This window comes from Drosophila takahashii, chromosome 2L, assembly GCF_030179915.1.
Source record: "Drosophila takahashii strain IR98-3 E-12201 chromosome 2L, DtakHiC1v2, whole genome shotgun sequence".
NCBI lineage: Eukaryota > Metazoa > Arthropoda > Insecta > Diptera > Drosophilidae > Drosophila > Drosophila takahashii.
The window spans coordinates 24,715,410-24,731,112 of record NC_091678.1 but is presented as its reverse complement, the minus strand read 5'-3'; the positions used below and the strand labels follow the sequence as shown (position 1 = coordinate 24,731,112).

The window sequence follows — 15,703 nt, the reverse complement described above, 5'->3', positions numbered from 1 at the left end:
AATTAATGTGCCGCGGCAAAATAGATAGAGGGAAAAGACGGGCATCGCGATGAGATCTCTCTGTCACAGTGTATGGAGAAGAAGAAATATTAAATAAAAATGCCCAAATCAAATTATAGAATCGTAAAAGTATTTATTGCCCCAGGGACCCCGAGGATTCTGATTCTGATGAGGATGATGATGATGGAGCCCCAGAAGCAATGGCTGCTCCCGCCTCATTACCTCTCTCCTTCCCGCTCGAGTGGTTCCAAGTGATTTGATTATTATCGGTTAATTGGTGGATCGTAAAAACTTTTACGATTCGTTCCCCAGCCTTTAAGTGAGCCCGTTTTTGGGAGCAACAAGTGCAGCGAGGATTCCCCATTGGCCGCAGAGCCAGTGATCAATAAAATCAGCGGCAAATAAGCTGAAGAGGCGGACAAGCCGTCCACCATTTCCACTCAAGTATCGCCGGTGATGGCCACTTTTATGGCTGCACCAGGCATTCGTCAACTATGGCCGGCCTTAAAGTCCGGATAATGTAAGCTTTTCGCCCAGAACCACTAATGGACCATAACCGCGGAAATGCCAACAAAACTGGAAATGGAATATGTTTGATTCCAAACTTAATTAAAATTAATTTTTTATTTTTAGTTTTCAAAGAAACTATTTTATTTACTAATATTTACATGGTTAAGGTAATATTGATATTTATCAAATCATTTTATCCTAATTTATAAAATTATAAGAATTTAAGGATGATATTTAAAATACATTTTTAATTTATTACAACTTTTGTCTTACAAAGTCATTAAAAGACCGAAGAAAATTGAATTAAATAGTGTTACTTATAAAAATAATGTATTAAGGTCTATTAATGTTGTTTCCAATTCTCTAAATATATTTGACACTTACAATTTATCGATCAAAAATCAACAAATATTGTTGGCTTTTATGCTAAATAAATTTTTTTTAATGTAATATTATAAATTATAAATTATTACTGCACAAAAGTTTAATTATAATTTATGACGTACAACTTCAAAACTTCTTTGAGGTAACCCACCAAAAATTTTACGCAGCAGTTTATCCTTTCTTTGGAAACATTTAAAAGAAAAAAAATTTTGTAGTGCTTTATTACTTACTCCATCTAAATAAATTAATTGAACTAATTTGGGGGATAAGCCCCCTCCTGAGATATGAACGGAAATCGGGTGGTAAAAAGTATACAAGAAATATTTTTTTTGAAATTCTCACCTACAACTAAATCGTGGATCCGCCACAACTTTTTACTCGTTTTGCTCCGAGTTAACATTATACATTTCCTACACACAAAAAAAAAACTTGGTAAAATCAACTGTAATAATTGTCAAACAGGCCCCAACCAGCAAAATTGTCAATTCTACTAAGTAAATAGTCAACTATCTTTGTTTGTCAATTTTACCAAGCAAATTTTTTTGTGTGTACACACAAACCAGTTGTATTGGTAAAATTTACCTATACGGATAGTTACATAGCTATAAAAAAAGGTATTCTACTATTAAAAATAGTACTTCGTTTTTGCTTTGAGTACTGTTTAATACACACAAAAAAATTTGCTTGGTAAAATTGACCAACAAGGATAGTTACGTAACTATTAAAATAGTTACGTGTATTTTGTTTTTTCTTTGGGTTTGTGTCTTTGCTAATTGTGTGTATTTTGTTGTTGTGAAATGACTATTTACTTAGTAGAATTGACAATTTTGCTGGTTGGGGCCTGTTTGACAATTATTACAGTTGATTTTACCAAGTTTTTTTTTTGTGTGTAGTAAAACTACCATGAAAGAGTCAGTTGTGTGCATGTTGTTGTTGTGAGAGTAACTTATTGATTGACAATTCTGTGGTTGGGCACCGTTTTACTATTTTTTTAGTGTTTACATTTATGGTAAAAAATCTTGGTAAAAAACCGTGAATTAAAACATGACAGTCATGTTTTTTTTAGTCCTTAGACTTTGTGAAAAATAATGCAAATTTTTTGTGGTAAAAATAATATTTTAATTGTGTTATAAAGTGTTTAAAAAGCAAGAGATTATTTTAATTTATTTAACGGTACACACAAAAAAAAAACTTGGTAAAATCAACTGTAATAATTGTCAAACAGGCCCCAACCAGCAAAATTGTCAATTCTACTAAGTAAATTGTCATTTCACAACAACAAAATACACACAATTAGCAAAGACACAAACCCAAAGCAAAAACAAAATACACGTAACTATTTTAATAGTTACGTAACTATCTTTGTTGGTCAATTTTACCAAGCAAATTTTTTTGTGTGTAGAATTCAAATGAAAAAAACTGATTTCCATCAACTTTGGCGAGAGGAATTTCCCAGCACTCGAGCTCATAAAATTGTGGCCTTTCGCAGATTTTCAGTTAACCAAACGGCCGAAGTGTCGCTAATTTAATTGTTTTCGCACCCAAAAAGAAAAGTGGAAAAAGTTGTTTCCAAGTGAAAAACGCTCGGGAATCCACCCCCAACCCTTTTACCTCTTTTTCGCACCCTCTCTGTCGCTCCCGTTCCGTCTCGCTCGCACGGCGATGCAACGAAACAAAAGAGTCGGAAAAAAGGAAAACAGCGAGACTGACATGTCAAGTGAAGCGAAATCCACGAAGAAGCTGCAGAAAAGCGAACAAAAGTTGACAGTGGTGAGCGTGGCGGCGGGGAGTGGAGAGAGCGAGAGGGCAGAGCACTCAAAGTGACGAGGACGAAAAGCTCAAAAAAAGCAACAACTACTGTTTGTTTTTCAAAGGAAAAACGAAAAACAGGGACGGCAGGAAATTTGAATGTGTGCGAGCGGGACGGCGCATGCGAGCGAGAGAATTTGTTTTGAACTGTCATAAATCTTAATTGTGATGGAATCGGAATAGAGGGACAAAGGCAGCAGAAGAAGGGTGACGAAAAACGACAAAGCAGATTTCACACATTTTCAGTGCGAGCAAGACGGGGCGACTGGGCAGCGCGCTCTCTCGCTGGGGAGCGATTTCCCCTGTTCCAGTTCCAGGCGTTCGCGTGTAAACAATTCCAATTGGCGCGCAGGGGAAAAGAGAGCGCGGCGGCTGCGCGCTCGCTCTCGGCCGCTGCTCTCGCTCTCCCAGCCACACGGCTGGCAATGGGAATCCCATTTCGGTTCTTTCTCTCATTCAATTTTGAACCGTTACAGCGTGCGAGCGTACGAGCGAACGATCACGGGAAAAGCTCAGCGCGCGGCGTTTTAGAAAAATCGTACGGTAATTAATTAGCCGAGGGCAGCGCAGCCGGCGCGTGCGAGCGAGACAGCAGCACATTTAATCACGCTGACAGCCAGCTGTCCTGCGAGTGTGTGGGTGGCACACACACAGCACACGGCACACACACAACTGCGCAGCCGTCGCCTGGACGCAAAATCGAATCAGAAATTGCCGTCGCCAAAATCGCGCGCTTCGTGTTCGCTCGTCAAAAGCAGCGCAGCTTCCAATCGCTGCACTTCCCGTCCGCGTCCGCGTCCGTCGCCGTCTTTTTTTCCCTTTTCCGTTTCCATTTTCATCCGTATCAATCAGCGGCGGCAGAGCGGCAGCGCATCGTTGTTGTTTGTCAGTTTGACAGCAGCGGCAGCGCAGCAGCAGCGCAGCGGCAGCGGCCGAGGTAGTGACGAAAGAACCCGGCCAGCAGAATTCATTCGCCTTCGCACGCTCATTCGCATTTGGACATTCACTCGAGTAACGCCGGAATCCGGATGAAAGACCAGACACACGCACATCGCGAAACGCGTGTTCCGCCAGAATATTGAGATATTAAGATACTGAAATACTTAGTGTGATACGAGTTGATAGAGGAGACGAGTATTTTCCGAGGAGCAGCCGCCATCATATCTAGTCACAAGGAAAATCCAAGAAAACTCTCGAACGAAAATGCTCGATCAAGACTGAATAAAAAAAAACACACGCACGAGTAACAACTAAAGCCCCACAAATGGTTCAACAAAGTATACGTAAAACAACCACAAATTAAAGATATACCACAACAAATATATTTATTAACTAAAATTAAAGATAAAGATAAACTATTACGAATATTTATATTAAACGGTATTTTGCTCACCAAAATTACACTTACATACATTATGTAAACCAGTTACTTAAATCAACAAACCTAAACGAAGTATACGATTCAATGCAATTATTAAATTAAATTTAAACCCCACACAACACACAAGTTACAAAATACGAAATACAAACGCCTCGAAACAAAAACAAAACAAATATTTAACGTCATTTTTGTCTGCCATATGAAAATTTATAAATTTAAACTAAACACAAATTAAACAAAGTTATACGCTACGACAACAAAAATTCTATACGACAACGTACCAAGTGCAAAACAAAGTAAAAACCAAACAAACAAATTTTATGAATATTGTGTCAAACTAAAGTTAAGTTCCAAAATTAAAACGCCAGCAAACCTTGTAGGTTGCTAAAAAACAAACCCAAAACCAACCAAGTTCCCGCAAATCGTCAAAATTCAGCAAAATTTAAATATGTTGCACGAGGCTCTGATGCTCGAGATCTACAGACAGGCGCTAAATGCCGGGTAAGTGTTCTCATCTGTGAAAATAATCCCTATAAAACTAGTAATTAAGTTGAGATATTTTAGAGAGGTAAAAGTAATTTAGACTTGACTTTAGATGGCATATGTTTGTTTTCAATCAGTACAGATGATTAGATACAGAGGGTTTTCAGCTTGAATCGTAAGCTTTGCAGAGATATATTTTTGATAAAACTTCTAAAAACACCAAAATTGAGTTGCAGAAAAATAACTATTTAATTGTATACGCTCTTCTGTACATAAAAGGCAACCAAAAAATGTTGTGAAATATATAAAATATATGAATTTATTTCGAATTATTCACTTTTGTATTCCATTTATAATATCTCAATCACAAGTTTATATTTGTACACATCTCGTATGAATTTATACAGCATCTTGTTAGTTGCAGAAGCAGCCTATATTTTAAAATCACACTCCACACCATTAATCATCCGCAAATAGAACAGCACTCACAGAGTGGTTTTATTCGAAAGAAAGACCTTCCCGCCAACTTTCCGTTGTGTCATGCCGATAGCCGAAATTGTTGAATGGCCCATTAAAATATTACTTTAGACTCTCGGCCAAATCGGCCAAATAAATATATCAAGAAATTATGATTTCATAGTCGAGAACTGAGAACCGAGAGCATTTGATGATTGGCATTGGCCGTCCCCGACGTCGTCGCACACCTGTCGTTATAAATTCAGCCCCACGCCAATAGCGCGGCCCATATATCACAACAGCACCCACCCTTTAGAACGGAAAAACCAGAACCCCCGAAAAACAAGAACAAACAGTGTAACGAAAAACTTGATTTGTAATGGAAAAACAGGGGAGTGGTGGGGGGATAGTACACGAAATCAAACAGAAAAATCGGCATAAATTCGATGATCTATCTTTGGGCTATTAATTTGTGTGAGCGTTTGTGTATCTGTATCCGCGAGTGCCTATGAAATTATGATTAAACAAGTTTGAGATACATTTTTGCACTCGCACTCGAGTCTGAGAACCTGAGCACAATTAGTGGCGGGCTAAAAACGGGTTTTTCGAGGTATTTAGGGGGTGCATAAGGGGGTATTACTAATAAAGTGCGACAAATTGTCTCGCTTTCGGTCGCTTTGCATGTGAATTTTCAAGATTTTCCAAGCCGATGACGTAGCCGAACTGAATAAATCATGCGAAAAGTGAAAAACTCAAAATTCGCTACGCTCTGCTTGCCATCTTTTCCGCTCTACCCCCCTTTCTCCACCTTTCTCCTCGTGTGTGTGTGCCTATTACGGGAAAGATTTATGTTCACAATTTGCCGCTGATTTGTGCGTGTGTTTGTGTGCGAGTTTAGTAATATTTACTCTGTTACCTTTACTGATTAGTCATGCCTTAGTTTTTGTTTACCAAATACAGTGGGTTACATAAGGTGATATTTGGAAACTTAAAGATGGTAATGTACTAAAACCAGTTAAAATTATAATTGTTAAACAATTTTAGAATGTTAATAAAATCATGTATCTTATCAGGGCTAAAGAACTCCCCTAATATTTTCAGCCTACTTGATAATAAACCCACTGTTCGCTTTATAGATGCATATCAACCTGCAACTCTCTCGATTATTAATGAGACATTTCAACTTGTAATTAACTGCACTTGCAGGAGTTGCTTATAAATCATTTTGATTTAAGCTTAATCGAATAACGAGATTTCAGATTATGATATGCTGGCGGGGAAAACTTGTTGCCAAGTATTTCATACTAGAAAAAACAACAAAAACAAGAAAGGAAGCTACCTTCGGCCAGCCGAAGCTTATATACCCTTGCAGATAAAGTAATACTCACTCGGTGCAGTTCCAGGGATTCCAGATTAAGTGTTCCTATTTTTGAATTTTGTTTTTTAGTAGTCAAGAATTAAAACGCCTACTTCCTACAAATTAACAAGAATATTCTTATATATGTTTCAATATTCCTATGGGAGCCTTAAGATATAGTGGTCCGATCCGGCTCGCTCCGACATATGTACTACCTGCAATAGAAAGAAGACTTTCGGGAAAGTTTCATCGCGATAGCTTTAAAACTGAGAGACTAGTTCGCATAGAAACGGACAGACGGACAGACGGACATGGCTAGATAGACTCGGCTATTGGTGCTGATCAAGAATATATATACTTTATGTGGTCGGAAACGTCTCCTTCACTGCGTTGCAAACATCTGACTGAAATTATAATACCCTCTACAAGGGTATAAAAAGGGGAAAAATGCTTTGTATGCGGGCCTAATCGCCCCATGCCATCTGGATAGCTAATTAGCGGTGAGCGATCGCACTGTGTGTGTAATAACTATCTTTGATATGCTGTCACCTGGCAGGTGACTGAGTTCCAAGTAAGCTGCACATGAATCAGATTTTGTTTCGACGTTCCTTAAGGTCCCATCAATATTGCGCTAGCCGGGATCTGTTGTGTACTATCCATCAATTAAAGGCGAACTGCCTTTTTGACAAACCTCCTCCGAATCGAACAACTTAATGCCTGGTTAAGAAGTTAGTTTTTCGCTGAGCGATCGCTTGTCGAACAATAGCACATGACAAATTGTTGACAACCAACCACCGACTCGTTGGGCAAACAAGACCGATTTTACGATACTCCATTCGCATTCCCATTCCCATTCAAATCGAGCCACATTAACTCTTTGTTATTGATCAAGTTCAGCTATTTCCGCCCCGACTAGTCGTAAAATCCCCCCCTCCGCCAAGAAAAAACCCAAAACACACAACGCCCACACGCAGAAACACACAAATATTATATAGAGCTAATCATCAAAAATTTATAACATTTTGCATATACTTCAAAGTCAATCAGACAATCATTCAAAACAAGCTACACGAAAGCCGCAGAATTATGTTTCTGTGAAATATTTTCAAAGCAAACAATGGGAGCTATAAAAATTATATATGGTTTCAATTTGAATGTTACACACTCGAACAAATCAAGGAAATAAATTCGAGCGTTTTGGTTTCTTTTCTCCTCGGTTGGCAAATCATTTCCCTTATTATTTTTTCGGGGTTTCTCTGCTCTGCGAGGCAATAAAATTTGTTTTATTTATTTCTTCTATTTATGCACATTTATGAGCTGGCCAATTAATTTATGCAAACTATGTGGAATTTGTGGCTGCCCAGCCAAATGATAATTGCCGCCGAGTTTGTCAAATATTCGGATCTCATCCCATCTCATCTCGGATGCCGATTATGATCGGCTTTGCTCATAACTCACGCCTAACATCTCGAATTAAACGCCATTGTTCCATATAGATTTTTACGACCCTCGGGGGAGGGGAAGATCCGACTAAAACACAGCTGGCTGCGACAGAGTTCCATTTTTTGTTGTGCTTTTTATACTTTTTGTATCTCGCCTTTGCTTTATGGCGCTCTGAGATTTGAATAACAAATCGAAATGTTGACATATGTTTGCCATTGTTGGCATTGTGGGTTCCCCTGGCCGGCGAATGATTTAGCACAGACCGAAGCGAAATATAAACCGAGCTATAAAGATTTCCAATGCTCTTGATTGCTTATCTACCGGTTCGCCCGACCTTAGAAAAGTTTGGTCTGTGAAAGTCTGGTGGCGAAAGGGGGAGAGAGAAAGTCTTATCGATTGGATCTTGGCTTTATTAAGCTATTGAGGATTGATAGATTGCTGATTAGGGCCTAATGAACAGCTTTATTGTTGGTAACTCGAATGCGAAACAATTCTAAATTCATTCTCAATTATTCATTGTGACTAAAATGGGTATGTTAACTCATAAAGGTTGTTTTTTGTTTAGAGGATACCTATAATAAGGCTATAATTTGAAACATATCGCTATACTAAATTATTGAATAAGAGTATTAGCTATTAGCTTTGTTAGTTAGTGACTTTATACCTTCAAAGTAGATATTATTACTAATGAACAGCTTTATTGTAGCAAGTCAAATGCAGAACAGTTCTAAATTCATTCTCAATTATTCATTGGGACTAAAATGTGTTTGTTAACTCATAAAGGTTATTTTTGGTTTAGAGGATACTTATAATACTTTCAATAAGGGAGTAATTTGAGTCACATCATTATACTAAACTATAGAATAAGAGACTTTTAACCTTCGAAGTAGATAATATTTTTAATTTATTATTAAATTTTAAATATAAAACCTTTAATTAATAATATCCCCATCTTTTTATTTCCAGAGCCCTGCCCACAGCTCGTCCCCGTTCCACGGAGTCGGCGAATTCCAGCGAGCGGTGTCCTTCGCACGACTCCAACTCGTCGGACAACGGCGGTGGTGGTGGCGGCGGCGGCAGCGGCGGAGGGGGTCATCGGATGGACGCCGCAGCCCTGTCCGCCGGAGTGATGCCCGGCGTGGTGCCCAGCAACCTGCACTCGACATTCCCGGCGGTGCCGCAGTCCCTGCCCGCCCAGCCGCCCTCGATGGAGGCGTACCTGCACATGGTGGCCGCGGCCGCCCAGCAGTACGGATTCCCCTTGGCCGCAGCCGCAGCGGCGGGGGCGGGGCCACGCCTGCCACTCCCACTGGCGAACGAGGCGGCGGCTCCGTTCAAACTGCCCCCGCAGGCATCGCCCACCGCATCGAGCAACAACTCGGAGGCCCTGGACTTCCGCACCAATCTCTACGGGCGCGCGGAGTCGGCCGAGCCTCCGGCCTCCGAGGGCGAGGAGGAGGAGTTTGACGATGGGGCCAACAATCCGCTCGATCTCTCTGTGGGCACCCGGAAGCGGGGCCACGAATCGGAGCCACAACTGGGCCACATCCAGGTGAAGAAGATGTTCAAGTCGGACAGCCCGCCCGCGAATCCCGTGGCCTCGCCCTCGGCCAGCCAGCTTTTGCCGGGAGTCAATCCATATCTGGCGGCCGTGGCGGCTGCCAATATCTTCCGAGCCGGACAGTTTCCCGACTGGAATGGCAAGAACGACTTGGTGGTGGATCCGCTCGAGAAGATGTCCGATATTGTGAAGGGCGGAGGAAGTGGAATGGGCAGCAAGGAGAAGAAGGCCACGCCGCCGCAGGCAGCAGCTCAGCCGCCCAAGAGTCCGGTGCAACCGCCGTCGAACCAGAGTTCCGAAACCGGGGGAGGAGGATCGGGATCCGGATCAGCTGGCGGTGGAGTGACCAAGGCCAGGCACAACATCTGGCAGTCGCACTGGCAGAACAAGGGGGTGGCCAGCTCGGTCTTCAGGTGTGTGTGGTGCAAGCAGAGTTTCCCCACTTTGGAGGCCCTCACCACCCACATGAAGGACAGCAAGCATTGCGGCGTTAATGTGCCGCCCTTTGGCAATCTGCCGAGCAACAATCCCCAGCCGCAGCACCACCACCAGCACCCGGCTCCCCCACCACCGCCGCAGAACCATAACCTGCGAAAGCACAGCTCGGGAAGCGGCTCGAATCACTCGCCCTCGGCGAACGTGAAGAACGCCTTCCAGTATCGCGGAGATCCGCCCACGCCGCTGCCCCGCAAGTTGGTCCGAGGCCAGAATGTCTGGCTGGGCAAGGGCGTGGAGCAGGCCATGCAGATCCTCAAGTGCATGCGCTGCGGCGAGAGCTTCCGCTCGCTGGGCGAGATGACCAAGCACATGCAGGAGACGCAGCACTACACGAACATCCTGTCGCAGGAGCAGAGCATCTCCATCAAATCGGCGAATGCCAATGCGAACTCGGATGCCAAGGAGAGCCACAACAGCCTGAGCTCCGAGGAGAGTCGCACCCTCAGCGCAGTGCTCACCTGCAAGGTGTGCGACAAGGCCTTCAGTTCGCTGGGGGATCTGAGCAACCACATGGCCAAGAACAACCACTACGCGGAGCCGCTTCTCCAATCGGCGGGTGCCCGAAAGCGACCGGCTCCGAAGAAGCGCGAGAAATCGCTGCCAGTGAGGAAACTGCTGGAGATGAAGGGTGGAGCGGGTGGAAACCAGGACGATCTGGCGAACGAAAAGTCTGCGGTGCAAGGAAAACCCGGTTTGGGACCTGGTGGAGGTGATAAAAACGATGCCGCTCTCTTTGCCGAGCGCATGCGGCAGTATATTACGGGGGTGAAGTCGCCCGAAGAAATGGCCAAAGTGGCTGCTGCTCAACTGCTGGCCAAAAACAAATCCCCCGAGCTGGTGGAGCAGAAGAATGGCAGTGCCAAGGCTCCCGGGGCCTCCTCCGTGCTGAGCGCCATCGAGCAGATGTTCACCACCAGCTTCGATACGCCACCCAGACACGCCAGCCTCCCAGCCAGCAGTCCCTCCAACTCCTCCACCAAAAACACCTCGCCCGTGGCCTCCAGCATACTGAAGCGACTTGGAATCGACGAGACGGTGGACTACAACAAGCCGTTGATCGATACGAATGATCCGTACTATCAGCACTACAGGTACACCAGTAGCGAAAGGAGCGGAAGCGAGTGCAGTGCGGAGGCCAGGCCGAGATTGGATGCCCCGACGCCCGAGAAGCAGCAGCAGCCAGCAGGTCACGAGGAGGAGCCTTCCAAGCCGGCCATCAAGCAGGAGCTGGAATCGGAGCCCATTAAAATGGAGATTAAGTCTGAGCTTGCCGATGAGCAAAATGAAGGCGAGGAGTCCTCAAAAATGGAGGCCACTCTGGTCAATGGCAGTGCCACAAATAATAATAATAACAATAATGTGGAGAGGAGCTCCCCGAAGACACCGTCATCGGCAGCCAGTCCCCAGACCCGGCTGCTACCGCCCCGCAGTCCCGCCGAGAGTCAGAGATCAGCCACACCAAAGTCACCAGCCTCCAGCCACAAGTCCTACGACGGCAGTTCGGAGGGCAACAAGAAGTATCCCAGCGACTCGCTGAACGCCCTGTCCTCAATGTTCGATTCCCTGGGCAGCAGCGGAGCAGGAGCCGCCAATACGAGGGCCAAACTGGCGGCTGCAGCTGCCGCCGGAGGATCGGAATCGCCGGAGAACCTCAGCTCGGGCGGAAATTCGCTGGCGGCCCTGCGACAATTCTGCGTGAAGAAGGAGAAGACCGCCTAAGTCCGCGAGCCGCGACGAAAAGCGAAACCGAATCGTTTGCCTTGTTTTCGTTGTTTCGAGCAAAACGCATTTTCAACCTTTTTTTTGGTTTGCCAGCGCCTCGCCTCCGCCCCCCGAATCCGAAAATCCGAACTTCTGCGCAAATCGGGGTTTTGGGTTTTGGGCTCTGGGTTCGGGGTGGCTTCGGCCTCGCGAACCGAGATTCAAGTCAAAGTGCCACGGAAGGAGCCATCGGATGTATCTGTCTGCAAAATGATGGCGGGCATGACGACACTTTGTATTAACCGGACAAAGAAGAAACGAATGGGGACAGAAGAAACCGCCGAGGAAGCTGGAAGATTTGTGGTGATGACGACTGTACAGATGAGAACGGAATGATCCGAGATTCGCCGCCCGGCAGTGGGGGATGTTGTTATCTTGGCCCAACACGATTCCTGCCGCGTCCAGTTCCTCCGGCCCTTCAGCGAGCAGCAAGGCCTACTTTTTCAAGGTAATTATCTAAAACTAAGGAATTTGAAACTAGTATTAAAGAAAATAGTGTGAAATATATCAGAAATATGTTAGAAAACTTTTCATAGGGAAAAAAACATTTTTTAAATCTTAAAGATCCCAGAATGGTTCAGTGATTCTAATCCATTATCTGAATTTTTTAACCATAGTTTATAAACTATTTCAACTAGTTGATAGATAAGAAATCATTTCATTAATACATTGACTAAATTGAATGCATTAAACTAAAACTAAAGAATTAGAAATTAGAAATGTGTCAGGAAACTTTTCATAGTGGAAAAAAAGCTTTTTTTTAAATCTTAAAGATCCCAAAATGGTTCAGTTATAATGGATTTTATTCCATTACCTGAATTTTTTAACCATAGTTTATACACTATTTAAACTAGTTTATAGATAAGAAATAATTTCAATAATACATTGACTTATTTCACCCCTTTCATCTTATCATTTCAGGATGCAAAACAGAAATGCGTCACTTTGGATTCCTTGAAAGACTGCGGCTTGCCAGCTGATCGGGGTGGAATGGAGGCTGGACGAAACCCCACACCCGAATACACGAGCCCTTGTTAGGGCTGCCATTTGCCTAGGCAAAGAGTTATGAAATTGGAAAAGAAAACATTGTGATCAAATAAAAGAAAAAAGTTTTTATGGAATTACCAAGATGCCATTCTTTAATTAATGGGGAAACGGAATACTAAAGGTCAATAGCGTTAGTTCAGTTTAAGAAAATTATTTGGGATGTTTCTTTTTGGAAGTGTTCTCTGCGATTTCCTTTTCTTCCGACTCCATGCGCTTTTTGCCCGAAAGGAAAGAGGATAGCATGTCGCTGAGATCCGGCATGTCGTTGATTTTTGGAAACTGTATGCTATCGAGCTCTTTCTTGGCCTCCGGATCTTTGATAATCTTGGGAACAAGCAGCATAAGTAGGAGCGGCAACACCATGACCAGAACCATGGGGTTCAGAATGACGTCGATAATGCGCCACTGCTCCCGATTTCTGAAATACTTTCGACGGACGAGGGGCTGAAGACGCAGTGGATACGGCACTTGGTTGATGATCGACGGCTGGATGTAGTTAACCTTGCGGGCCCGGTATTTTCCCTTCCCGGTTATTTCCACCTTCACTGGCTGGAAGTATATGTCCGGGTGTTCGATTTGCAGGATGTGACTACCGTTTTGCACTCCAGATATCAGAAAGCGTCCGTCCAATCGCACGAATCCCTTGATCTCTCCGTTGTCGATCGACAGTGTTATATCACGCAGCCATGTTTTTGGCACATTTAGATTTCTATTGGCCGTCAGGATAACTCCTTCAATGGTGTACAACGAAACATCTTCTTTTTTTCCATTTTTTCGAGCTATAAGTTCTTGGTTAAAGTGAGCACTGCTCAACCATACTATTGATAGGATCACAATAATTTTATTCATCTTTGTGGGCTAAAACATGCTCTGAAAGTACTTATTGTCAGCAGTTCAATTGCTTATGAAAGATAAATCAAGGAAATATTTATTTCTTAGCTAAGGCTGTCTAAATTAAACTTTTCTAAACTTTTTTTAAGCTCTTACATATTTTCTTGTCTTAAAAATATAAATTTTTTGATTGTTTTAAGAATAGTTTTCAAAACATAATATTTTTAGTTCCCGGTGGAAAAATATCAAGACAAGTCCACCATTTAAAATGCCGTCGGCAATTGAATATGATCATACGCAATCAGTTCATAATACAATCTTAAGAAGTCGGACTACAACCTTTTCTTTTTAGAAGAATGACTCACTGCTGTAGAATGTGGTCTTCGGAAGAAACCCAAACCCAAGCCTAAACCCTTCCTCGTCCCCAAAGTAAAAACTCCACCTAGACTCCTCAGCGAAATCGTGACCCAAGCGACTTTTGTTCGCCCATCAGTTGCCGCATATGTGGAGACATTGTGTGGAATTTCGGCTTGGCCATAACTCCTTGAAGAGCCAAGGAACCTGGGGCCAAGTAGCTGCCACAAATTTGCACTTTTGATGAACGTTTTTGGCTTCTGTGCCGCGCGAATCACGGCAAACATGTGCAATAATTTCAGACGGTGGAGATGGTAATTTCGCAAGTAGCTCCAGAGGTCTCAACAAGTGTTCAACGGTTTTATTTTTTTTTCGGGGCGCATGCGCTAGCAATTTACCAATATAATTTGAGTCGGCCCAGAGGATCGCAGATCGCAGGGCCGCTGGTGTCGTCATTATGGCAATTTCGTGTTCATCGTTTGATTTAGCGCCATCGCACTGGGCTCGTCTGCAGACCGTTGTTTGTATTTAAATTTCCCCACCGATCTCCGATCTTTATTCCCCCGATCTCCGATCTGCGATCTCCGAATCCCCGAGCTTCGTGGCTGCCATTAAACAGACTTGTTGCTGTTGTGATATTATGGCTGCTGCTCCTGACTGCACTCAATTGACAGCGCATGCGCATGAAAATTTAAATTATGGTTCGCGACGACTCTAGACCATGTGGATCGGATCGAAATCGGTATCGGGATCGGGGTGGCGGAGCTTCTGGCTATGCAGATGCAGATTAAGTTGCTACAAGTCCACAAAAGTCAAAATGATCGCTGAATGGAAAATAATTGCCGCAGATGAAATGAAACCAGAATTTAATGGGGTGTTAGAATGGAGTTTTAAATTGGGATTGATTTTTATTTTGGGCTTCCAATAAAAATATTTAATGAAAAGTGCTAAGGAAAAAAGAAACAAAAATAAATGGAAAAAAAATTCAAAGAAGTCTGAATTTTTTTGTATTGCAACATTTTATAACTCAGTTGCATATTAATAATTAAATTTAAATCAAACTAAATGAAATCTTAAGGCTGTTCTATAAATAAATAGCTTGCCCTGAAACCCACAACTTTCCCGGAGAAATGAAACTAACCTGATCCAATAGAAAGCTTGGTTTCTTATCAATGTTTCTTATAAAAGTTCTATAAATAATACTAATCTAATCGGGAAGAAAAAAGTAACGAACAAAATATGATCAATAACGATCAAAAACAACGTGTAAATCAATCAGCGGAATTGATAGCTAACGACTGATTTACGACGCAAGACTCATGTCTGTGCCGTAAATCCGCCAACGCAATCATTATCATCGTCATTATTGTCGCTATCAGAAGGAAGAGTTTCGGCATGACACACAACTGGCTCGGCTTATCCCTATCGCCAAACCAACCAAATGGCCTAAACTCATCGGGCCGGCGAGCTTTTAATAATAAAACAATTTTCAACGATTGCAAGATAATCGTTTAATGACTTCGCCGCCGATAAGGCACAGAGATTTACTATACAGATTGCGATCGCTAAGCGACTCTGGGCGTTATCAACGCAGCAGGACTGCTATCTGCCATAAATCACTGCGAACGTGCTAAACTCTCAGGCGAAATGCCCTCGAGTACACGCTCCTCCGCTGAAGACCCTTCATAACTGATTTGCTAGGAATTGTTTTCTGCTGCCCCGGCTGACCAACCAGATATTCCACAAAATCGAGACCCTCTGACGGCCATAAATTAAGGCGAACCTTTGTGTTTTTTATGCGGAAAAGGAAAAGGGAAACTTTTAAATA

General features: G+C 43.0%; 2 protein-coding genes across 2 annotated transcripts; one reads left to right on the top strand and one right to left on the bottom strand.

Moving 5' to 3' along the window:
* Positions 1-3,372: 3,372 nt before the first annotated feature.
* On the top strand, positions 3,373-11,745 carry tsh (teashirt). The gene is made up of 2 exons (XM_017146554.3): positions 3,373-4,585; positions 8,790-11,745. The coding sequence occupies exons 1-2, from the start codon at positions 4,533-4,535 to the stop codon at positions 11,599-11,601; spliced, it is 2,865 nt and encodes a 954-aa protein (XP_017002043.2). The 5' UTR covers positions 3,373-4,532; the 3' UTR covers positions 11,602-11,745.
* A 1,018-nt stretch (positions 11,746-12,763) lies between these two features.
* Positions 12,764-13,595, bottom strand: LOC108060725 (ER membrane protein complex subunit 7 homolog). Its single transcript, XM_017146556.3, has one exon. It carries the CDS (start codon positions 13,537-13,539, stop codon positions 12,841-12,843), a length of 699 nt encoding a protein of 232 aa, XP_017002045.2. The 5' UTR covers positions 13,540-13,595; the 3' UTR covers positions 12,764-12,840.
* Positions 13,596-15,703: the final 2,108 nt, after the last annotated feature.